The following is a 26,847-nucleotide window of genomic DNA, read 5'->3' as shown; positions in this document are numbered from 1 at the left end:
ATTGGCCATAATGCCAAGTTGCAAATAACCCAATTTTTTGTTGTTCTTCAATAACGATTTGGGCAATTTGTTTGTTATTTACAGATTTTCACCTTAACCTAACTGTTCCTCTTGATGTTTTTTTTCTTCTTCAAATATCTCTCAATGCATCTTATTACTAAGGTAGATGCACCAAGCTTTAGTTGGAAAGAGTTTTTAATTCAATTTAACAAAACCTTTACTTTTTAATGGGGGAAAATCGTAACTGAGAATTTGGTGAAAATTATACAACAGGGGAACAATTGTAACTCATTTATTTAAAAGTACTAAAATATATGCTGTTGACAGATCTATTTCATTTTGCGAAACCTTCACCCCAGAAGAGTGCCAACTAATTTATGCAATGTGCATTCTGGCAATTGTAGTACAAAGTATAAAAGTAGGTGAATAAAATACTTCATCATCACACACACCTGGAAGGAAAGCATCCATAAATTTGAATACATTTACTTGATAAACATCTTCATTTTTATAGTACGCCCCATTATCAAGAAAATGGCGATGCACATGTCGTGCTGAGAAACTACACTTTCTTGCTTTATGCTTCTCTCAGAATAACATATATCTTCAGGGAGGTTTCCTTTAACTAATGTCTGTCTGAAACTGAAATATAAATCTGCAATGGAGGTTGAACCTTGTGAGCCAACTATACAAAACCCAATCTGTGGGATGTACAACACATGGCCCTTTTGTCAAGGCAGATCAAAGGAATTATCATAAAAAGTTCTGGCCTTGGAATTTAAACATGTACAGTTTAACAATAGGTGGAATTGCTGCAATGTTTGGTTATCAAGGCAAACAGATGGTTTTGAAGTGATCAATTCATTATGCACAGGTTGAAGTAGAGAGTTGCAAGCATTTTGTATAAGAAGCTTTGGCACTTGTGCATCTTAATAATAAGAAATACAGGATGTGAATAGCACAAGTGACTTGGAGATGATTTGTAGGAGTTCTGAATGTAAAGAAGTATTACATGTACATGTATATTAGAGGGGAATGATCATTAATTGAACCAAGAGAGGTGATCTATCCATCCGGTTGGAGTGGGAATTTCTGGAAGCTGTACACTTGAGAAGAATTTTTCAGGGAATTGAAGCTTTTGATCAGATGATGTGGACCTTCCCATCTTGGAATGACTTGAGTTGCTGCATTTTAAGATGGTGTTAGATCAGGAAAGGTATGTTCATGTTAAAGATAATTTAGGAGATTCATCCTCTTCAAGTCAACTTCCAACAAACCGCATAATTTGATCTGTTTATTTTAAATTAACAAAGCAAAAGCGCCTGTGAACTATATTCATTTCCTGCTTCATAATGAATTTAATTAGGAAGGGACTGCACATGATGTTGAAATCATGGGATTTGATGAAATAACTTGAGATGACTTAAAGCAATCTGCCATCTAAAAAGCCTGGTCCAGGTCAGACCTCACTGATAATGATAACTACATGTATGATAGCTAAGTCTATAACAATAAATCTCCCTCCCCCCTCCCCCCCCTCCCCCCTCCCCCCCCCCCCCCCATTGCTATGAACTAACTAATTTGAACCAGTTAATGTGAAAAATGAATTTGAAGTTGTTGCACACTGTAGGTCAGGCCTTGATGAGTTATGGTAATGAGCCTCTCTCCAAATGTTTTCATTGAGATGTTGAGATTGCTCGGCAAGCAATTTTCTGAGCGCAAACGTCAACAATAAAGTCTGCAAGCTAACAAGTTTACTCCTGTGATGTGACATCAGTTCAGAACAATTTATAATAATGATACAATAATTTGCTTTAGGCATACTACAGTAGTGCACAATGTCCATTGTACTTGATGACAAAACCCCAATCACTTTAACGTTTAGGTGTGACCCCTTTTTAATAGCATTATTATTATTTTCACATTATGTATCCCTATAGTTTATCATCATTGTAGAGGTCTGACTAGGGGTGCGTTTATCATGTTTTGCCACTCAGATTCAAAATAAAGGCCTTGTCTCTGCGCGGCTGCTGTGCGCCATTTGACCCGGGAAGCAGAGGTTTGCATGGAAGTCAACTAGGGCCAGCGCTTTTTCTTCTTGGGAGTGGTGCATGCGATGAAAAAACATTATTTTGAGCACGTAATCGCATAATACTAAACAATGAACAATACAATTGACGAGTACGCAGCTATCTGAAACGGATATTAGTCTGGGAAGGTCCAATATGTATGTGTTTCAAGACAGCTTTGCGTTTATCATCTGTCTCAGAAATGTGATTCTGGCTCTATGCACATTCAAAACGCACTTTTTTTTTGGCGTTTCTCAACCCATATCTAAAGGCGTTTGAAAACAGGCTTGCATTTATTACCATTAAAAATTGCCTAAAACGAGTTTGAAAACGCTGATTCTAGGCAAAAAAGGTACTATAAACGCACCCTTGGTCTTTCAGAGATGGTAGCTAATGATCTGAACATGTGATGGCTTAGTGATTGAATACAATGTACACATGTAACATGAAGATACTTGGCTGTGAATGTCATACATACATACTTGTGATATCCCGCTGACATTGGTACATGTATTGATAAGACAAGTGTTTGGAAATATTTGCGCTACACACATGTATACAATGTACATTGTACTTGTATTAAATACATAAAGATTATATGCTTACTCGGAGGAATTTTGCTCTTTCAATGAAAAGGGGATTAAATGATCTACATGAAGTATATATTCTTACATCTTCTGAATAAAGATCATTGTCAAAATTAACTAATTTATGCCTCAAATGTTGATGAAAAAAATTGAAAAAAACATTAAAACTTTTACTGTTATAGTAACAAATGAAATATTGAGCCCTATATAAATGAATTGCGATGATCGAGCACAAGACTGGAGTTATGACTGACCAACTTTTAAAAAGAAGCCATAGTTCAAATGGTACTTATGTTTCATGAGACTTGATATTGCTATTTTTCATTCACTAGTGGTAACTTTGGCAATGCAAAAAAATTAAGTAGATTCTATATCAATGTATTGTAAAACCTTGAACATAAAGGCCATTAAGCAACAACAACATAATTCTGGGTTAAAGCACAATTTTGAATCCAAACCAAAGCACTGGTGTCCAAGTTATCCCTTGCCTTGTCAAACTTGTCTTATTTTAAAGGACAAGTCCACTCGAAAAATAACTTACTTTCAATAAAAGCAGAAAAATCAGACAAACCAATCAAAAAAAATTTGAGCAAAATCGGATAACTAATAAGAAAGTTATGAATTTTTGAAAAAGTATGTAAAACTATGGAACAATGAGATTCACAACACAAATTGCCAAGATGGTTATCAGTTTGTGACGTCATGTCCTCACAACTTATCAATTGCTTTATATAGTTTAATCCCATTAATTTCCCTTTTTATCCCCCAAAACTTGATTTCCCCATGCCTTTGCCCAGGTTATATGATTTGTATCATATTGCGTGCATGACATTTCCCAAAAAACATGATGAAAATTGGGTGGGGGAGGGGGTCAGTTAAGAGCTGTCAATAAATTGTAAGATGTACCTCAGTCACACTCACAAACTGACCCAACAGTGACTTCAAACCAACTGATTCTTGGCCAGTAGGGATAGTCTGATTTCTGGTTTGGTCTGTTGTCGGTCTAGGGCTAACTGTCTGAAACTGTCACAAGTCTATGACATCGCATAGAAACGTGTGGTGACTTTATAACACATGCTTCTAGAAGTTAGAGCTATGACGGTTTCGAGAAACGGCCCCCTGGTCATTGAGGTCATTTTATGGTTTGGTCTGGTGTTGTCCTTGCCAGTAGGCCTGTCTTCACTATCTCGAGATTGCCAAATATCCAGCTATTTGAACTATCCCGATCGCAAACTATCCAGCTAATTTGCGTCTTCATCAGACCGAAGTAGCAATTAGAAGGATATTTGGTCAGGATTGTCATCCCAAGATATCTTGGGATAGTTTGCAAAATATCCCACTATTTGGCAAAATATCCAGCTATTTGTCCCGTGCGTCTTCACTAGACCGAAGATTCGCAATAGGCGCTAACGCTGAGCAAAATATCTCAAGCTAGTTTCTCAAGGTCGAATTTCAAGTTTCGAGGTCGAATCTCGAGATAGTGAAAACGTGATTTGTTACTTCGGGATTATTTCCCAAATCAGAAATAGCAGGCTATTTGGCAATCTCGAGATAATAATAATAATAATAATAGTTTGTTCTTTTATAGCGCATTTCAGGATGAAGACGCGCCCAGAGTGACCATGGTATGACTCTGTACAGTTGTGATGAAAGGGAACCTATGGGCATGTTCTTGGACTTGATACCTTGCTTTGTCATTCAAAGCAGGTTCACCAGACATGGGAATGTGATTGGGAAGAGAAGAGATAATTGAGAAGAATGTAGGCAATGCACAGCTCTCTCTGTCTCTCTCTCTCTCTCTCTCTCTCTCTCTCTCTCTCTCTAGCTCATGTGAAATATCTGAGGTCTTATCCACTGAGTTCTGTGTAATTGATTGAGAAATTACTATTCTGTCAGTGGGAGAGTAGCAGTATGAATTTGTCATCTGGAACCACCGTTCATGTGTTTTGTGAGATCAGATGTTATTGATTGGTTTGGTTAATTTTTGTTGTATCTTGGTGTTTGAGTGCAGAGAACTACATGTACAAAGCAGACAATTAAGTAGATCCACATTCTTGGTCTACCAGATTGTACTTAAAATGTGATTTTTAGAACTCACAATTTAAAGATACTCTGTCCCTTTTGCAGCCAACCTCAAATTCTGTAGAACTTTGCAGGAATTATGAATATGTCATGTATGTCCTATCTGTGAAATTTAGACGTTAGCAGTGTCCTCATATTCAAATTATGCAAGGAAACCCGTTTACTTGCTAGACTTCACTGTCAGACTTCACTGTCAGACTTCACTGTCAGACACTATTGAGTGACTGACTGGCTTTTTTTCTTCTTTGGTAATAACATACATGAAAAGAGTTGTAAAGGGTACAGGGAATAATTTTCCTCAAATTTTTTGGTTAGCAATTTCAGCCGATGGATAAATATTTCAAATGAAATTCTGTACATTTCTATGGAAGAAAACTGCTACACAAAAGATATTTTGTATAGCAGTCATGCAAAAATGCATAGCAAATTGCGATGCGATACCAGGAAAATTATTCCCTGGGGTACATGAGCATTTGTCTACATCAATAACCCACTTCTTGTGATGGCCAAGATTAAACTGATTGAATCTTTGCGCAGCATAAAACGTATGATCATTCGGTACAATTGTCTAAAAATCAAGACTATTACTTTTGGGCTCTATAGCCCTAAAGTCGATTTGACAACTAATAGTCGTTACTTTCTCACTTGAAGCCATTTTCAAGCCCCACCTTTTTTAGGGAAATTCTAAATTAGTATTATCTTTCAAATGCAGTTGGAATTTAACTTTTTCATTTTTTTGGCCTGCAAATGAGACATAGTACCTTTAACTAACAGCTTTACATTATTTTGGTAATTTAGTGTAATTGGCATTTTAAGCAAATGTTTTTTCCTACTATGGAGACTGGAGACTATGGAGACTGCATTGCATACTTAATTTTAGTAAGAGTCACAGGGGACATGAACTGGTGAGGTCAGACAGACAAAAAAGAAAAGCATTCAGTATTGTAAAATACTTCAAAATGGCTTCGGTGAATGTAAATGAATTTGCTTTTCATCACTATTCAATACTTTTACAAACAACAAGATTAAGTTCATAATACACGAGCGTGACTCGTTCATTCATCTGCACACAAGCTTTTATATAAAAGCAAATTCAATTTTTCTTTTGAGGAGAAAAATTCACTGAACTTGCAGTTTTATCAAATGAATAGCAATGAATGCAAATAGCATCTCCATTCACAAGTTCATTCATAAAGTCAAATTCTCCCTCTCCCTTTTTTCCCCTTTGAAATCCTCAGGACTAAGAGTTAACTGTAGTTCACCGGAACAAAGTATCGATATTGGTTGACAGCCGTGAGCACCCATTACAGAAGGAAAGGATATCAATTTTATTATCAATGAATTTTTTTTGTTGCCAAATAACTATTATTGAAATTGAAATCAATATTTTAATCCATTTTGGAAATTTGTTTTTCACTGATGTAAATTCTAGAAATGAATTAACAAATAGACATACATGTATTGGCTATATTGCAGTATTAGTTAACAGTTAAAAGCGAAATAGAATCATAATCACCTTTTTTTTTGTAATCATGAATGGGTTTGATGCGAGGCAGGTGCAGAGATTAAATTAAAAATCTTAATTCATCCTTTATTTAGAAAGTGCTGCATCAAAGAGGGGATGATCAGTGTATAGCTCACACCATTAATGTTTGTCTATGCCTTTATGCAGGTGTACATGCGAATGATATTAGCCATGCATGAGATGCAAAATGTGCTTGTGTGTCCCTAGCTACCATGTACATGTAGGAGCATTGGCAGACTGTAGGGAGGGAGATGGGTGTCATATTTAGGATATGATAGTGAGGGGAACAGAGGTGAAGGGTGGCCAAGACCAAGCTCTCACATTCTACTTGATATTTGATATCTCCCTCTTCCCTTGTGCTGGCTTAGAGTTAAAGGTAAAGTTGAGAGATGGTCATATAATGTTACATTGTGAAAAAAGCTACCTGGAAGCAATTTGGAAAGTTTGATTAATTGATAATTGATGCATGCCCTAAGGTGTTGGAATGATCAAAATAGAAAGAACCTGACTCAAATCTCACATGCACTGGACACAGAAATGGGTATATGGGACAACACACAAATGTTTGGCTTATCTTGTTGGGTATTTCTTGTCATATATCAAAGTAATAGGGGATTTCAAGAGCAATCCATTCCAGGAGACATTTCTTTTATGATATTCTTCCAAACTACATGTATAAAGAATAAGGGAGCTCACAAATAATTTATCATCTTAACCAGAACTCTACCCTCTCTTTAAAAGCACTGACAGACATGGATACATATTAAATACTACTGACAAGTGAAGCTAATGAGATGCCCGTTCTGATAATTTAGCATGATTGCTTTTCACGAGAGAAGGGGGTGGGGGATGAAAGGCCTTGTTAGAAATAATATAGGAAGAATTATCTTATGTTAAATGTGTAGCCCTGTACATACACCTGCCAACCTACATGTACATGAACATAGGAAAGAGTTTGTGTTGTTTAACTTGCATTCAAATGATTAACACTTCTACAGTGTATAAGAGATCGTTAGGTTAGGTCTGGCAATTTTTTTCAGAAAAATCAGTTTCTAAATCTATCTTTTTCACCCAATTCTGGACATTAAAATACAAATAGGAAGATTTGATAGCCATATTGAAATTTAGTTTATAAATGTCTTATTCAGCTTATACAGTATACATGTAGTATGAACAATTTAGTTCTTAACTGTATGTGTATTTCAGCTCTGTCATTTTGTGAAGATTCATATTACCTACATGTAGATATATATGCTCATAGTGTTCCATACATCTATGTACATATGTATATTTATGCATGCAGAGTTGTACCTGCATGTATGTGTCAATGAATATCCTCCAGTGGCTAGACGACAAGACACCCAGCCTAAGCTCTAAACCCATCCACCAGGGGGTTTCACCCACAGCCTTAAACAGCATATTGGCCTGGTTGCATAGCTGACTATGCTTAAAGGGCATGCTGTCTAGAAAAGGGCATCCCTGCATATCAACGCTACCCACTCCTTCTCCTATACTGGGTCGCCTAGTTTATATCCAAGTCCCTTGGGCAATATATTTTAGTATCTATTATTTGCTCTGACTCAAAACAGAATGAAAAACAAGCCTCAGAATGTTGTAATCAACTGAAGGTGAGATATGATAAATGTACAGAAATAATTGATAAATCGCATATAACTTTCTCCATCTTTGCATTTGAAAGATAGACATGAATTACCAATACCGGTATTCAATTTATGTTTTGTATATTTTAAGTTTATGTACATGTATATATAAAATAATGTAGGTAAACTCAGTCAGAAACAAACATACACTGTAAAAATCAAGATGTGTCTACCGGTAATTCACAATTTGTAATTTCTTCCAATTGTCCAAAATGAGAAAATACTTTGAAAATTTACCCCCAAAAAGTCTCCTTTCATTTCAGGAAACCAAATGTTATCAAAATCAATTACTGTTTTATTTCTTTGTTGTAAAAGATAAGTTAATCACTTCTGATAATCATTTTATATTAGTAACAGTTGATATGTTTTCATTGAAAGGCTAATTTATATTAGTCTTGTACTTAGACTGCATTGATGAATTCTGTCTGCGGCTGTCCCGTCTCTCTGCAAGCCGAGATGTGTGTTTTCTTCACTACCTTGTTTATTCAACCAGATCAGATGAAAAGAACTTAGTCTTAAAACTCAGACCAGACAAATCTATCTCAGACAAATTAATCTTAATATGATAGGGTTGGATTGCACTCTCTGAGTGAAAAATACTTTTGATTTGATAAAGATCAGAAAGGTACAAGAGTCATTGAGCCAAACGTTAGCAAAGGTCTCACATATGGTACAAGTATGAGGCAATCCTATTGAAAATGTATGTTCTTTTTTTTTTCATTCCATAATCCATATTCTTTTCTAATAAGGTAAAAAAAAAAAAAAAAAACTTGCCAAAGTAATATTTAAACCACTAAAGTGTAAATGAATGGCAATGGGCAACATTGTAAACGTGATAAGGAATGGCTGGCTTGGCACTGCACGCATATGCTTATAGATACAAATTCATACTGATTTGTTGTTAAAATATAGGGGGCGACATTTCAGTGCATCTCTTTATATATTTTCAGTTGCCTGTACAGTGGGATGATTGTTTATATTTATCCTTTTAAAAAGACCCAGGAACAATGCCTTGCCTTGATTTTGCAAAGCTAGACATGACTGATTTGTGCCCTTTTTCATGAAATCATTGCTGGCATATAATTCTTGTAGTGTATTTAGTTCCTCAGGCTCTGCGCATGAAGCATAGCAAGGTCTGTTTGTAGTATGAATAAGACTAAGTTGAGCTGGTCGAGCTAGCTGAGATGCTGCAGTCTGAATCACAGTCATGGTGTAGCAGTATATCCTATGGCTAATTGTATCATCTCTACCACTCTTGTACATCAGTCTAAATATTTCACTGTCAAGTTGAAATACACTAGTCTAGTCTGTATCCAAATAGACCTTTTGAAAATTTGAAATATCCAGACCTCTGGTAAATATACTTTTAAAAATGGGGTCCATAGCTAGATGTACATGTGGCATATAGACCTGTTTACTATTCAAATTTGTTTGATGATTTGTATGGAAGGAGTCCACCCATGCTATATTAGGTATGCCTATCACAATGTTGGGCTTGTTTGGGTTACTTTTGTTCAAGAAGTATGCATGACATTTGAATCATTATTGGTCTTTTTCTTGAGAAAATCGGTATGCCCTGGTCTTTCTTTTTGATAGTTGAAATTAGGCCTGAGTCATCACAGGTTTTGCCAAACCCGGGTTTGACTTGAAAATTTCGGGCGGGGACTGGGTACCCGAAATTGTCACCACTGCACTGACACTAAAAATCGTGTTCGTGCAGCGTTGGGAGTTAGACGAAGTTGCTGTTCTAATACTGAACGGAAAAGACAGTTACTGCTTTCAAAACAATAAAATAATCAGTTGAATTAAATTAAGATGCTTTAAGAAATAAATGAATATCGTTTCAGTTGACGGTAGGTGGGTGGTACCGAGTGCGTTCAGAAACGGAAGTGGAAATATGACCCACTGAAGACTGAGCAAGTTAAGAAAGTCCCACAGACAAAACTAAAATGTTGATCAGACTATTACAATTAAATCGTAATACTAATAATAGACATTAATTTAATTGTCAAAATATATCCACAACATAATGGTTTACCCTTGATATTTTGATGAAGCAAAATAATTCAAAGCCCTTGAAATAACATCGAAGTGCCTTTCGTTCGTTCTAAAAATGTGTTTCAAGACTGCACAAACAGTCCTTTTCAGGACTACACACCCTCAAGAAAGATTACTGAGAGTTCTTTTTCAGGACTCCTCAATCCTCTCTCTCTCACATGGTGCACCCACGAGCCTACTGTATAACTACTCCAGTGATGAGAAGATGAAGTGGAAGTAGAAAAATGGAATATTCAAATTGTTGAGTCTGCAGCTCAAGACTAGTCATCAAAGTTAGACCCCAGTAGAATCTCGCATGGCTGCACTAGAACTGCAGCTAATGCACAAGCGCATGTCCTTCGCATTCGGGGTCATGCCTGTGGAGCTAATGTCAGTTATGTAGCCCCCTTCTCCAGCTTGCAGGAGAGGTGATACTGTTGAGTGGGAAGTAATTAGGTCGTTGTCGGATAGCAGCACTAATGATGACTGCATTATTTGGTTTGTGGTGATTTTAGGATGGATGATTTATAGTGGGGGTGATTATCTGGTTGAGAAACAAAAACAATTATTTCAGACATATCAATATGACATTAATCTTGCAAAGATAAAGGTTCATCAAGATATCTGTGTGATGTATTAATAACAGTGATCTTAAAGATAAAGACCAGTTATGGTCATGCGATTGCATTGTGAAAGAAACGTTGTGGAATCGTTCAGAAAAGGTTGATCATGTAGCGTATTGGTGTGTACTGCGAGGTTCTGGAATCATCAAAATGATAAGAAATTTGGCCCAGTCTTGGTAAAGTTATAAGCACTGTACACAGAAAGATGTATATGGGACCACGCGACACGTGCGTGACATGTGCGCAATATCTATCAGGTCCAAATAGATATAATACTTTACCAAATACATCAATTAGTAGGCGGTTTCTCAGCAAAATTTGTATCATTACGTATTAGTCAAAACATATTCTTTCACATGATTGGTAACAAGAGCTTCCATTTCCAAAACTGGTCTTTACCTTTAAGATAAAGACAAGCTTGTAAACTTTAGCTAATCATTTTATGATCAGGCATACTGGTACAACCTGTATTAAAAATGTGTATAGCATACACATGTCAATGTGGTCGGAGACATGTACACTGTATGTATGTATATCAAACAATCTAAGGACATTAAATCCATTAAACTTTCTCACAGTGGAGATTATTCAAATCCACTGAATTGAATGTACACTTGCACAAATAAAAATCAACCAGATTTAAAGGTACCGGTACATGTAATACAAAGTTTGGGTATGGGGTCATGAATTTGGTTCAAATGAACATGTTGGAAGCATAAAGTGATTTTACAATATTCAATGATAGTTGTCGCGGTTAAAAAAAAGTCTAAAGTGATGAAATTGTAAATAATAAACTCTATATATTGTATAGCTCCCTCTCAAGACTGATATTACTTTAGCTTTAAAACGATGTTTCTTGACTACAATTGACCGATTTGCTATTTCTGTTTAGAAATTATATATTAGAACTGCATGTTTTGAGATTCTCCTGATTGCAGAGCTACTATGGAATAGCTTTATAGACGCTTTTTGAAATATTTGAAATTTAATGGTGGTACCGGTAAATTTTTTATTATTCAATTTCTCGAAAACAGAAATGTTTTATGGACTAGATTTTCTAGTGCTTATAGCACATCCACAGGGGCATCCAAATATATCAACATTTTCAAGAATTACTTTCCGTCCAATTTTCTAAATTTCCCAAAACTTTGCATTACCTTTAAATGCAAGCTTTGTGGATGAAACTGTCTACATGTATTTACAGCATTGAGAGTTTATAAAATATTCTTTTCACTAAGCAACAACTAATGGATGCAAAATGGAAGTTTGTAATACAAACAACAACAACAAAAACAAAATAAATTAAGTTTAGAACTGCTTTATAACATTTCTCACTACGGCAGAAAAAACACCCCAGACTTTTCTAAATGTACACCCATGTTTTTTAAGACAAAGTGCTAAGGGCCTATGGAAATATAGTGTTGAGTAAGTGTTGAGTAAAAATGGAGTACAGCTCAATAATCCTAGCTTTAATGACTGTTTTTGTTTGCATAGTAAGCTGATAGTCCAACAGGTGAACAATTTGTTTGCATCTGTCTGTATTTGAACATTAATATCCGGATTCTCAATTGAGTTAAAACTTTGGCTCATACAGTAGGTCATGCTCTACTTTCTGTTGGTGTACGTGAGCTTTCATTCATGAAACATCTATGTACACTTCACCTTAGCTTTGCTACCAGGCTGGACAATTTAATTTTTCCTGATAATTGGAGGGAGGATTTATCACAGACTTCAGTCAGTTAGTGAAAGATAGACTCATCTTGAATCTAGACTGCCCTGGTTCATGAAGGCAAAGACAAATTAATTATATCTAGTAGCAAGGCTAAGTTTATTTTTCAAGGGAAGTCACTCTGTACACGTTTGAACTGTGAGAAAGTGAAACATCCATTAATCATTCATGGAATTTTCCAGAGAAACCCTTGGAATCTTGATTTCATGATCAAGATATTTTAATATAACATCCGTTATTAGACGACTTTTCCTGCTTTTCCATACCTTGATATCACATGGGAATACTTTGGAATTATAAAAAAGCAACGTTAAGGGGTTGTTCCCACATGCAGGAAACCGCATTGGGTTATTTCATTTGTGAATGTAAAGTTGAAATGAAACAAAGTAGCCGCATGCCAAAAAGGCTGTACACGTATTACATCTTACAATCCGTGAATTGTAAGATATAGATATGTGAAACATATACATGCTAACTGCCACAGTTTACTTCATCATATCAAGACAACCTTAAGTATGATGGATGTACATCTAGCACATTCCAATCTAAAGAAAAGAGCCCTGAATAGGTTTGGAATAAATGGGGGTTGACTTCAAGTTCATGTACGTGTTCCTATTTTGTTCAAAGTTTGTAAAGTAGTGTCTGAATAATCAAGATCAGTATTATCAGTGCAATGAAAGATTGACCTATGTATTCATCAACTTGAAAGTCAACAAATTCTGCTGAGTTAGGCGCAAATTTTTATTTTTCCATCTTTTCTTCACTTAAATTCTTTAATTCTATGCACGACATCTATTTATGGGAGACAGCTTCAGAAAATTCAGGGTTATTTGCTGTCTTTTGCCCAGTATAGTCGAGCAAGAAAAAATATGGAGTTCTGGCAAAGTGGCAATACAAACATGTACTTCTGTTAGTGCAATTTACACTTGTAATGTACAGTTAACACAGACTTAATGCCCTTTTTACCCTGAACAGATGGAATATTAAATCATTCCAGAATTTGTAATGGGGCTTAGAATTTATAGGAAAGACTACATAAGAATAAAGAAATTAAGGACCATTATAATTTTATTAATTTGTTTGTTTTTTGTTGTTGATTGCAGTAACTCCACTGGATATGACGTAAGCTCTGAGGTGAACAGCGAGGGTTCATCGATAGACAGTGGTCATGGCTCAAGAGACTCTGGGGCTAGTGCTAGCCCTGCTGCTATCACTCAAGCATCGGCAATGAAGGAAGGACCAGTCATGTATCAGTTTGAATTCCCTTCAAAGCTATGTGGTAGACTCATAGGAAAGTCGGTGAGTTGTGGGCTACTATTGGACGTGGTAAAACGGAATATGTATTTTACAATGATCAAACCAGTGAAAAAAAGGAGCAATAGCCATTTAACTCTTGAAAACTCCTTATATGCTCTGTTATGAAACAATGAAATACTTCAATATCTCTGTGAGAAAATCGCTTTTATATACATGTAACACCAAATCCTATAATTATAAGAGGTCCAGCGAATAGAACGGTATTTTTACACTGGATTTTAAGTTTAAAGTAATAACTGGATTCTAGAAAGTTCATTTTCTGCCCTTTCATATGACACCTCAATCAGGAAAAATGAGCTGGATATAACAAAGTAATGCTTGAATTTTCATAATTTATTAAACAAATTCGTTTTCGCTGCCTGCCGTAGCAACAAACAGAATTGAAAAAAGACTTAACTCTGTTTCGTTGGCGTTCAGCCATAGACGAAAGACTTAATGCATGGCTGATCGTCAACGAAACGGAGTTAAGTCTTTTGTCAATTTGTTTTTCGTTTTTTCTGGGACGCATATATATCATTTCCTGTGGATGCCAGAGGTGTTCAATTTAATCAAAGTTTTGAGATACAGTGTTAGTATTCACAAGTTCATAATGTTTAATTGAGAAGGAATGGTAGGAACACATATCTCTAAAATTTATTTTGGATTGCAGGTGGACAATTCACAAGCCATTATTATGGCTTAGATTATCTGCCAGTATATTACCAGTCCTGGCCCCCGTCTTATAAAGAGTTGCGATTGATTTGGATCAATCGGAAGTCAACTCATCAATCACAAATATTTGCAATTAATATCAACTCTTAATAAGACAGGGTCCTGGATGTAAATTTAGATTTTATACCTCAAAGTCTACCGGTAATCAATTTCATTTAGGATTGCCGTAAAATGGAATATAGCAATATTTATGGATCCTTCTATTTGCATTACCTTGAATCCAATTGAGTGTACAGTACGTGTTCATATATTGACATCACCTAATGTTTGATTTGCAGGGAAAGAACATTCGTGAGTTGAAGGATAAGACAGGAGCCAAGGTCATACTGAAGAATGTCCCATACAGTACCAGCCATCAGATCTGTGTTGTAGAAGGTATGTAAATCATTCCACAGACTCGTCTTGTCCTGAGAGTTGTCATGAGCACTCAGATACATGTACTTGTGGGTGCAGGCAGACTGGTTCTATATGGGTATACTATTTTCAAATAATTCACTTCTTTAAATATTCTTTCCATTTCCTTTAAAAGTATTTCATGTTTGAAATCAAGTGCATTGAGCCAAAGTAATGGAGTTATGGAGTCATTGGTAGACATTTCATGAACAAACTGCACTAATTGGAGGACTCAACACTTAAAGATAAAGTTGAGTTCTGGTAATGCGATTGCATTGTGAAAGAAATGATGTGGAATCGATCAGAAAAATTTGATCATATAGCATCTAAGTATAGGTGTGTAGTGCAAGGTTTCTGGAATCATCAAAATGGTAAGAAATTTGGCCTAGGTTTGGTAAAAGTAACAGCACTGTACACAGAAATATGTATATGGGACTACACAAACAAGTGGCATAATAATGTGGTCCTCATTTGTTACATGTCATTATATTCAGAATTTGAAGGCATTTGAAGAGCCATGCTTTTTAAAGGTAAAGACCAATAATGGTCATGCGATTGCATTGTGAAAGAAATGTTGTGGAATCGATCAGAAAAGGTTGATCATCTAGCATATAAGTATTGGTGTGTACTGCAAGGTTCTGGAATCATCAAAATGACAAGAAATTTGGCCCATTCTTCGTAAAGTTACAAGCACTATACACAGAAAGATGTATATGGGACTACCCTATATCTCTCACACACCAATAGATATACTAATTTACCAAATATATCAATTAGTAGGCGGTTTCCCGGCAAAATTTTTATCATTATGTATTAATCAAAACATATTCTTTCACATGATGGGTAATAAGAGCTTCCATTTCATTTTTAGAAATTTGGGCGTTTCCAATTCTGGTCTTTACCTTTAAGGAACATTATTTTTCTCTGATGATTTTCCACACTTGCATAGGTAAAAACAATATTGAAAATGCTCAAATTATTTTTTCGCCTCTCCCCAGAACTAAACCTTCTCTTTAACATGCCAAAAATGAGTTTTTTTTTCTTCTTCTGCTGGCACTAATTCCATGTTCCCTGCAGGAAAGGGTAAAATGTTGACTTCTTTAGCCTGGTACTTCAAATCTTAAAGCTTTTCTAGGAAATCTCCAGATTGGTAATGTTTGTAGAGGATTTGTTAGCCTAGGTGATTGCGCAATCAAGGCATCTCAAAATGAATCTCTGTGAAACAACTTATAATACTGAGAAAGGTAAATGTTCCCTTATCATCCATTTTGGGAGTAATAAGAATGTAAATACCTTGCCTAATCAAAGCAGCATTTTCAGGGTAGGTGAAAAAGAAAAGAAGAGAATTTCAACGTAGGAGCATACTTGTGCATGCTAAAAATGTCCCCACCCCCCCAAAAAAAAAACACATGAAAAATGAAGAATATTAAAAAGTGTTATGGATTTGAATTGAGAAATGAGCATGGTCACTGTAATTGTTTGTTCTGCTGCAGGCTTGAGAGGGGAGGTTGATGGAGCCCTGGCGTATATCAAGAAGAAGTTCCCTAGTGTGGACCTTAGCAGACGAGCCAATACACAGCAGCAAAAGAAGAATAAATCACCAGACATGACACAGGTTAGCACACTCTATCATTCATTGGAATGCTTAGCACACATATCATCATCTTCTTGCTATCTGATTTTCATATAATTGAATAAGCATCTTCTTCCCAATTCAGTTTCTGAATAATGTTAAGAATACTAACAACCCGAGTTTTAGTGCATTTGAGCTTTCTTGGTGGACTTAAAGCTGTATAAAATCTGCTTCAAATTGTACACAATCGCAAAAAATGGTCTGACATCACTATGATTCTGAGCCGATTTAGTTTGTACTTTTACAAAGAAGCTTGAAATCCCTTGAAACTAAAGTATATGACTATTCAGACTAATGGACCATTCAGATTTTTAAAGTTTGAATGTCCAAATTAAATGCTATTGCATTTTCTTCTGAACTCAGATTGAAGTCAGGATTTGTGGTAGTTTGGTTTGGTTTGTTGTTGGTCAGGACATATTGGTTGAGACTGATGTATAACAGAAGTAGAATATCAGTCTGGATGCTATAATGTTAAAAGTGAAATGGACTGTTTATTCTGTTCTAACCTGTCTAAAGCCCCTGTCATATATTATCACATAGAGCTAACTCATCCCTAGCATACAGTTTTTTTCCTTGAAATTTGGCAAAGACCAGATACCCTCAACTACAATCAATCTCTGGGGTATAAGACGAGTGCCCATCGAATGAGAAACAAATTCTGATTGTATAACTAGTGTCCATAGTAACAAATGAAGGTGCATCCATAGCATCCATCCAACAAATACTGAGCGTAGAGAGCGAATGGCCAGCTAATGCCCATAGTATGCCCAGCTTGCTGCGGATGGGTATATCATGTGTCTCAGCTGACCCACACCACACCAAGATACAAGAGTCTCTCTGTGGTTGCTATTAGTCAGTCAGCAGTGGTTGAACCCTGAGACCACAGTCTGTAACACTTGAATCAGATTGGTGCCTGGTTTGCATTACAGATCAGCAGCTGTGCTAGGTTAAATCAAGGTCACAATTCAATACTGTCATGTTGTCATAATGTTGGCAAGTAGTGTTGTAAGCCAGGCCATTAAAAGTCAATACTTGTCTCAATCACTGGCCCAACTTGAACAATACTGAAAGAGTTTTATAAGAAAGTTGTACTATCCTGCAAATTCTTGCTGTGTGTTACACACAGTCTACATAATGTGTTTTTATTCCACTTCAAGAATATTTGTCCTCAGCCACAAGTACTCCTGAAGTTGATATCATTAGGTCCTGTCCTCATCGGCTTCTCATCCCTGTAAGGCTCTTCAAATAAATCCATTATCAGTGTTTTGATTTGATTTTCTACCGATGGTGACATTTTTTCTCGTTTGTTCTTTTAGCTCCACTTAACAGAATGGATACCAAACAGCATCCTTATTTTAAGTGTGGTCTTTATCCAGACCTGTCAAGCATTTGGACAACCTGATGACATAGATGTACCAACATTAATGATTGCGTCTCTTGTTGATTGTTGTTATAGCTTCACTTACCAGAAGAGACGCCTAACAGTATCCTGATTTCCAGTGTTGTTTCTGGAGGCCATATCTTCATTCAGCAACCCGTACACCAGACCTATCAAGGTCTTAATGTTCAGGACAACCTCATGACACAGATCTACCAGCAAGCTGATATGACTCCACAGCTCCCAAGACCCATTGAGAGTAAGGCCCCTTTTACATCACAGCATTTAATATATGAAACATCATAAAAAGCAACTTGTTTTGGAGGAAATTGACTCAGTTATGTACAACTTCCATTCTGCACGATTTTCAGGTTACAAGTTGGCCTTGATTCTTTTTAAATTCTGGTATGAAACAATGCCTGAATCCTATTATTTTATAGCTTATTCCTTTATATGGTCTTTCACGATACAGTTAACATGGGAAAGAAATAAAGAACCTCTGTAAAGCTATGAAACTACTGTGCAACACATCATATAGTATTGCAGCTGTGATTATGGGGAACGACAACATTCTTGAGGGAAAGTGACTGATAGGAAAAATAGAGATATGACAACTTATTGAATAAAGAATGATTGTTACAGCTGGGAGATCTAGAGTTTCAAAAAGAAAATTGAAAAACAAAAATACCATGTGCACTAGTCTTTGGTAAGGCATTCATCTCCAATGATTTTTTAAGCCTGCCTAAAAGGATTGTAAGTCATATATCTCCTAGGCGTATCGTTTCACGACACTGTCAGAAGTACAATTTTGCAGACATCTCATTGAAACGTATGTTACATTTAATATGCATTTCAGTGGGATGTCAGTGAACTTGTGCCTATGATGGTTCCCTGAACTGATGCCCAGGTAGCCTACTTTATAAGCTTGTAAAATAGCCCTAAACTTTGATGTATCTTTGCTTTCTCTGCTCTTTAGATGGTGTAATCTGTGCAGCACCTGTGATGGACGGCTGGTATCGAGCCCAGGTCGTTGAGGTCACTCATGAAACCGATGAGGTGGATGTGCGATTCCTAGACTATGGAGGCTACGCCAGGGTAGAGGCCTATGCCCTGAGACAGATCAGATCAGACTTCCTGGGGCTTCCCTTCCAGGCTACAGAATGCTACATGAGTAACATTGCTCCTCTCCCAGGTAATGAAAGCTTCATGATGTCCAGCTCAGTGGCAGGGCAGTCCAAGGTTTATCTGCTCATATGATGCATCAAACTTTACCAAGTATTTGGATGTTCGTAACGTGAATTGACATCCAAAGTGGCATATCACTCTATAGTCGGTCTTATCTAAGCTTTAGTAGGGCAAGTAGGTTCATAAGATGATGTGATAACCTAAAATCTCAAATGTTAGAAGTTCATGAGTTCATTATACTTCAGTGTAAAAATTTTGTTTTTGTTCTTAAGGAAATAAAAGTGAGATGTTGAAGGCTTTCACCATGGTTCCATGTAGAATTACTATTATGTTCATGGAAAAATAAAAGTAAGAAGTAGCAGGCATCCATAATAATCTAGAGGGAAATTTTTTTTTTTTTTCCCAGAAGCTTTTTCGGCTTTCTAAACAAGATTTCTATGAGGCCATTTTTGTATTTCTTCTTCTCATTTCTGTTTAGCTCCTTTTGAGTCTTTCATAGCTCTATTTGAGCTTCCCAGAGGGAAAATGCTCGCTGTTCCCATTGAATTGTGCTGTCTGTTTATATTACCTATTGCATGAAAAATACATACTGTAATAGTAAAGACATTCATCATTTTGGGAAACTATTGACAGTTGTGCTTCAAGTAAAGGGTACGACTACATGTTAATGGAACTTTTAATCAGTGGAAAATTTGAGCCATATTTACCTTATCTCCTTCAAGATTACAGTATGTTTGATCAAAACTTTGAACGATTTTTCAGACAGTACAGCAGGTTGTACAAAAGCTACTTAGTCTAGAGGAGTTTTCATCCTTCTCTCTTGCTATCTGATACAGGTGATGCTGACTTCAGTGAGTCCTGTAGGATCTTCATTGAGCAGCTAGCTCAGAGTATTGGTGTAATGCAAGCAACCATCTCGGGATACTCTGTAGATGGTATCCCATTCATTGAAATCTTCTTTATTGACAGCTTTGGCAAGGTAAGCAAATGTATTATACCGTATATGTTAACAAGGTAGGGCTTTTTAGCTGTCTTTATTACCATTGATGGTTTTCACAATCTTGGGGGAAAGAAGAATTGCCGAGAGGGTTAGCCGTGGATTCAAAGTGTTGGTCCATGTTAAATTTGTATTTTAGGAGCATTTTTGTTGTCTGACAAAGAAGGCATGGGTTGGGTAATTCTTAACAAAGTGAAACCTGCTTAGGCGATCATCTTCTATAAAGAGCACATTTTATTTCCCTTGATATGCATTTCTCTTTGGAAACATGTATCCAAAGAACCTGTAAAGACCTTTTTTCTTTTCTTGAGCAGTCTTTATATACAGGTTTATTGTATATTAAAACTTTTAGGAATGCCCATGCTAACAGCCTAACACCATTCTGCCAAGTACTAGTAGTATGACTGTGTCCAAATCTTCTTCATGCCCAAGTGCTAAATGATATTCTTTTGCGTTTCTCTCTTTGCACACACAGTCGCAGTCACTGAACAAAGAATTGGTGAACCAGGGTCTTGTATCTTGGTATGAAGGTACAGAGGCAGCGGAACCCAGCCCGGATGCAGTAACAAATGGCGCCCTCTATAGCATGGAGACATTGGTCAGACCGAGCTAGGATTGGAGGGGTTGTGTGATTAGAAAGGACATTTTGAAGGTTAAAGCAAAAGTCAGAGACATGAGGAAGAGAAGGATAAATGATGATGGTTAGGTTGGAATCCTGTCTGTTTTTAGATTTTTTTTTAATTTTGAGTTTTGAAGGATATTAAGGCTTGTAAATGCTGGAGGAAGATGAATGGAATGGATGGAGACACAGTTGATGAGGTGATGACCATATGTTTCCCATAGCAACAGACTGGAGCCAGACTCCATTGATAAGATGAACCGAAGGATGATGTTTGTACTTGTAGATGACAAGCTATTCATCCCTTTGTATCACACACACACTACTTTTGCTTTGGAATGCATTATGCATAATAATTGGTCGTTAAGGTTCTACCTTGGTTTAAATGTCCATTTTTAGTTTGTGTCTGATCTGAAAAAGGTAAGAGGAAGAAAATAATATGAATATCATTGATGGTGAGGTTATCTTTCACCCCCATTATATCATTTGTTTGTCTAAGACTGATGTCTGGCTACTGATAGGGATCCTCTTCTTCCTTGTATTGTTTACAGCTACACAGGTCAATTTTTTCAGATGGTGAATGGAATTAAAATAAGCAGAAGAAGAGAGAGAGGGTGAGGCTGGATGGGAGAAGGGGACTGAAGATGTTTTGAGGACCTGTTATGCCTTAGATGGTAAGGCCTCGTTCAGATTATGAAGCAGCAAAACCGCAGCAAGTTTGATATGATGACGTAAAGTCTAATATGCATAAGATTTCTGTATCTTATATCTCAAAACGTGCAGGACCGCTATTGCATTTAGCTGCTATTTAGGTACGTCACAAAAAACATGGCTTTTGTGCGGCGGATTACCGCTTATATCAGAAGGAGCATTTAGGCAGGATGAAGATACCCTCAACAATGATCTGTGAGATTGCATGGTTTGATACTGGGTTGAGTTTGTTGTTAGATCAGAAATGACGGCTCCAGACCATGCTTATTTCTACAAATATAAATGACTATTTTATCAAGGACTATATTATCAATAATCTTCCAAGGACTTCATATATATCACTGCCCACTAGTGTACCAAAGACAGATATTGTCTATAATTCAAGTGCCAATGTACTATTATGAGTTCATATCATCTCTTGAGAGCCTGAAGCATGTTCAAACCCCTTCTGGCTCCTAACAGACAATATATTACACATCTAATGTGCTGTTGAGAGTGACACATTACAGTACAGGTCAAATGAGATTCACCTGCTGTTACAGACTGACACTCATTTGTGCCATGAGATATATCTTCAATAATACTCTTCTCTTCCTTGATGTGCATTATAAATGTGCACTGCTTGTATTCTCGTCAGCCATCAGCATTTTGGTATGTAGCTTATCATAGATAGTATTATAAACTGGGCATACTTTGTAGAGATGATTTCCAGTCTGCATAGAAGTTCTGTCTTCTGATATTAGCAAACAACTGGAGAAGGGAAGGAATTGATACTTGGTCATGTAAGAGATATGCAAAAGGAATTGGTTTGTTTTTAACATCCACAAAAATGCCCATCGATCACTTCGCTATTACCGGTAGACAATTTCTATGATGCTATGCAAAGGTTGGCTGTATGATGGGCAGACAATTCATACTTCTTACTGGCATTGTCAATTATAAACTAATTTGCTCAAACATGATATATCATTTATCCCTTATCATCTTACAAAAGTTACCCCCTTCTGCCTCTATGCAGACTATATTTCAAACTGGATGATTAGTGCCTCTTTTGATGGTATGGTGACGTTTATGACTGAGAAACATTTTCAAAGTTACTGAGTTACATGTGACCTTAGGAAAAACTCATCACCATTTCTGTGTCAAATTCATAACAGTTACTTACCTGAAGTCATTACATTACAAGTTCCTATTGTGGTATTCACTCTTAGCTGATGTTTAACAAGGGATTATAAAACTAACTTATATCTGAAGACACTGTGTGACTTTCAGTATTTTATCCCAACTGTATCCTTGAAACATGGTATAAAACTCATGACAAAGCTTGATTGAATGTGCTTTCAAGAGTACGGCTTTGCATCGAGTATTAACATTGTGCTGGACAAGAGATCAGAAAGTTGTAATAGCTTGATACTTGTGTCCAAATTCACGTTCATTCTCTTATTTGTCCTGTGTTTATGCATGAAAAGCACAACAGTTCATTTGATTTCCTACTTGTACATGGGATCATATGAGCAAGACATCTTCATTAATCACTCATTGCATGGGCAATTTAGAAATATAAATATATATTTTAGGGAGACTGTAATTCCAAACTTGATTTGTGCCAAGGAGGAATTTGAAATGTAGTTTTATGGTTAGTTACCATTCTTGTGAGCATCCCCGCTTTTTTTTTTAGGTGAATGGATGCAAACTAGCATTTACAGCATTCGCATACATTTATACATACCGTACTTCTGATAGTTGGGTCATTTCGTTTACTCAATGTGCTTTTCTTTGGATTTTGTCACAATATCACTCAATCTATACAGAAGTTTGTCTTTTTGCTATTTTTGCAAATTGAGTTAGCATATTGACACAAAGCAAAGTTTCTAGAGATGTGTATATCCATAGAAAAGGATGAATAGTTGGAAACATTGATGGAAAATTTCATGTCATCCCTTAGGATTCTTGGCATTGGAGTTGCAGTACCAGTATTCAGTATTCAAAATTAAAAACAAAAACAAACCAAAAGGGTAAATATAGAGATGCTCTTTAAATTGGCTGCTATTATTCACCAAATTACATCATAGAAAATGAGCAAGAATATAATAAAAGAAAGTCGCTATGTAGGACAATGTAGTGGAGAAAATTGTATCTAAACTGTCTGGTCTGTATAATACTTGATGGTGCAGTGACACCTAGCAGTTATTAATGAAAAGTTGGTAGGAGATAGACCCAGAAGCTGTCAGGAGTATGCATTATTTACCAAAGCAAAAGACAAACGTTGGGTTGCAGTGTATGATATCGATATTACCGATATGTATTTGTCATCGAATGGTTTATGATAGTCATTGAGTGTGTTTGTTTTATTGGATTATGTTTTCAACAAGCAATTTTTAAGTTGTGTTGAAAACGAATGGTTGGTACAAGGGAACAATATATATATTTTTGAGTTTTGAGAAAATACTGGTAGTTGTATTGTGTACATGAAGAGTCATTGAAAAGAGTTTGCAGAGATAATGAGGATTGAAGTTGATATTCTTTTGCATTTACTTTGTAAAATCTTCTTGTAGTGATGGGATTGAGAATGATGTATATTAGAACATTTGTGATTGGAGTATAGAGCAAAGAGGAGATGAAATATGGTGAATTTGCATGTTATTGGAACTAACATTGTGAATGTAGATGAAGAAGTTTGTTCTAAATCAGGTTGATTTTTGTGTGATCTATGTAGAAAGTCATTCAGTTTTTCTTTCTTTCTTTTGTAGATTGGAATAGCTTGGTATTGGTTGTATCATCAAGGAAAAGATGGGGTGCAGTTTATACTTTTATAATGTTTTATTTTCGTTTCAGTTTTGGGAGTAGCCAACAGATATGCGCACTTGAGTGCACTGTGACTGAGTGGGTTTGCAAAGATCTTTGTAAAACGGTCTTACTAATGAATGCTCTGAAAGTAGTGATTTCATGAACTTTTGTCTACTTTGCTTTACCTCAAATACTGTTTAAAGAAAACTTGGGTTTGAGATGTAATGTTTTGCTTAAACTAGCTGACAGTATCTGTTGCATTAAAAAAAAAAATCATTTTAATCAGGTAAAGCAGATTGTGGAAGCTGTGTATTAGGATCAACACAGAAGTTACTTCATGACATGTTACCCAGAATTTGAAATGACTGTCATTACTCAAGGATGCATACAAATAGTTAGAACTCTGATGGCCAGCTTTTAAAGCATGGTTTGGTGAAATAGTCCTCATTGCCATGGCTAGGAGTACTCACAATTGATCATATTTTCAGCCAATTTAAACCAAGTAATGTGCAAAACATTTATGGGATGGATGGTATGATATGTATTACTCAAGCTTGTATTGTGGCAAAGAATGCTTATTATTTGAAATTGTTATTATTTTATAAGTAACGGTTCTAATCTTGTAGATTATGTTGAGGATTTAACCCTAGTCACATACCCATTACATTCTCCAAGTAGCAATTACCAAAACAGTAACGTAAATGGTGCAAAAGTCGTTGTTCTTACCAAACTTGTGGAATAGTAAGTCTAGGATTGGTTTGTCATCATAAAAAGGTTGGATCGTAGCCAGAAAAAGTAATACAAAATAGTCAGTTTAGCAATCAAAAGAAATATAAAATCTTTGGAAATGCAACCATCTTTGTTTGTAGTCCAGGTTATGTTGAACCATGACATATAATCCCTGTAGCAGCTGCTTCCAAACTAAACTGGGTTGGAATGCCCCGTGGCAGCAGGTGATGATGCAGACAAGAATGAAATGGGGTCAAATGTCTATCTACCCCCATTACAATCATCAAATAGTGATGCGCAAGTAGAAACCATCAATATTGATCTAATAGGAAGGTTTAAAGAATTAGAATCTTTGATAAAAACTTACTCTCAGTTTTGACCACTAGCAAACAAGACAGGTCATCTCTGTCTGCCTCTGTATAACATAGCATCTATTAATCTATCAACATGTCTGGTATGCCTACCTTTCTAAATCTTCTGTTTACAGCCAGAAGGGCATTAACTCTCCGACTCGGTTGAATGTCTGAGTTAGCGCCCTTCTGGCTCCACACAGAGAGATAACTTGTCCTGTAGTTTATTTAGCAGTTTAGGGAGCATGTTTTGATAGGTTGATGGAGGTCTTAAATTAGGTCTTCAAGGAATGTATGATTAGTTTTTTCTTGGTTAGCATGATGAACTTTTGTATTTGATTCTTTTGAAAGAAAAACAATTTAGTATTAAGCATACATGTTTGATTCATGATAGGACATTGAGAAGTATCGTAGAGAGCGCATTGTAGTTACGCCTGTAAATAGCTAACTCATAGTTTCACCATTTACTGCAAGTGCTAATCTTTTCTTTAATGTTATAAATAAATAAGATCTTTGCAATGAATTTGAAAAGCAAGGAAAGATCTTTCAGAATAGTCTACGAGTTTGAAAAGTAGCAACGATATAAATGAAATTGGATTACGAACCCTTTTGTCTTCGCATATCAAAGTATTTAACAGATTTTAATGGAAATTAAAGTGTTGGCTAATATAAAGTGTTAAAATCCTTGATGGGTTGTAAAATTGTATCTCATTTTCAGATCTGTATGTCAGTGTGAAGAAGAAAAAAATGTTTAGGAATAGACTTCTGCTAACATGTGAATAAAAGAAGATAATTAATCAGTTGTGAAGAATGATAGAAGTGTTGCATTTTCTACAAAGCAATTTATGCCCACCCAGAGATTCATATGAGTTTGTGTAAACTATAAATAATTCAAAATATTTTAGAGCTTTGTAACTTTCCTTGTAGTAATTTTTATGTAAGTACTGGGACATAAGAAAGTGATTGAAAGAAGGAGTTGTTGTAAATGAAGTAAGCTTTCTCCTGGTATGACGACACAGGAATGTAATGTACTGTACATAGCTGAACAGAAGATTGTGATGGAATTAACCAGGATATAATCAAATCAAATACAGTTTCTATCAGGATAAAAGAATATTGATTTCAAAACTTGTAGAGGTGTGTCACACTTAAAAGTTTACCAGAGAGAAAAATAAAAGAGTATTCAAATTATAGCATGTAATGACCTATATTGCCTGGAATAAAATTATCCTGCAGCTTCCTGAAAATATGAAAATAAAACATTTGTCTATTTACTTTCAGTTACATGTCAAAGTTATCTGCTATCTATTTCTTGTTCCTTTCAGATTTTTATATCTTTGAATAAAAACAGAAGACTTCTGTATGTGTGTATCCTTTCATATTGAATAAGTATATGAATGTATGTTTAATGAAATGTTTTTTGTTATTGCTAATTCTGTAAGATTTGCAAGTGGAGATATTCTATGTTAGCTAAATCAGTGAAAATATGTTTTTGAGTTGATGAGGTCATCTTTACGATAGGTTAATGTCCTTAAGTCCATGCTATACATATTAAAATTTGAGTTCAGAATAAATACAGCAACGTCTCAACATTTTGCTAGGAGGGGGGGGGGGGGTGTTTGCAGTACACCTTTAAATCTTTCCTACTTACTGCCTTCTTTTTTCTTTGTGAAACAATATTTTGTGTCCTCTTCTCTCCTTGCACCTTGGTGCATGTTATGGGG

General features: G+C 36.0%; 1 protein-coding gene across 2 annotated transcripts in view; it reads left to right on the top strand.

Moving 5' to 3' along the window:
* The window catches only part of LOC763319 (A-kinase anchor protein 1, mitochondrial), a 45,834-nt gene extending 21,528 nt beyond the window's left edge, over nt 1-24,306 (top strand). For both annotated transcript variants that reach the window (XM_001199246.4, XM_003726440.3), the window contains exons 3-9: nt 13,417-13,612; nt 14,620-14,716; nt 16,228-16,349; nt 17,824-18,004; nt 18,722-18,937; nt 19,767-19,909; nt 20,403-24,306. In XM_001199246.4, coding sequence (XP_001199246.3) covers nt 13,417-13,612; nt 14,620-14,716; nt 16,228-16,349; nt 17,824-18,004; nt 18,722-18,937; nt 19,767-19,909; nt 20,403-20,540 — 1,093 coding nt within the window. In that variant the 3' untranslated portion in view covers nt 20,541-24,306. The remainder of the gene's footprint in view (nt 1-13,416; nt 13,613-14,619; nt 14,717-16,227; nt 16,350-17,823; nt 18,005-18,721; nt 18,938-19,766; nt 19,910-20,402) is intronic.
* The last annotated feature ends 2,541 nt before the right edge of the window (nt 24,307-26,847 follow it).

Source organism: Strongylocentrotus purpuratus, unplaced genomic scaffold (genome assembly GCF_000002235.5).
Source record: "Strongylocentrotus purpuratus isolate Spur 01 unplaced genomic scaffold, Spur_5.0 spur5_scaffold_2, whole genome shotgun sequence".
NCBI classification, from domain to species: domain Eukaryota; kingdom Metazoa; phylum Echinodermata; class Echinoidea; order Camarodonta; family Strongylocentrotidae; genus Strongylocentrotus; species Strongylocentrotus purpuratus.
This window is presented reverse-complemented; position numbering and strand designations above follow the sequence as displayed.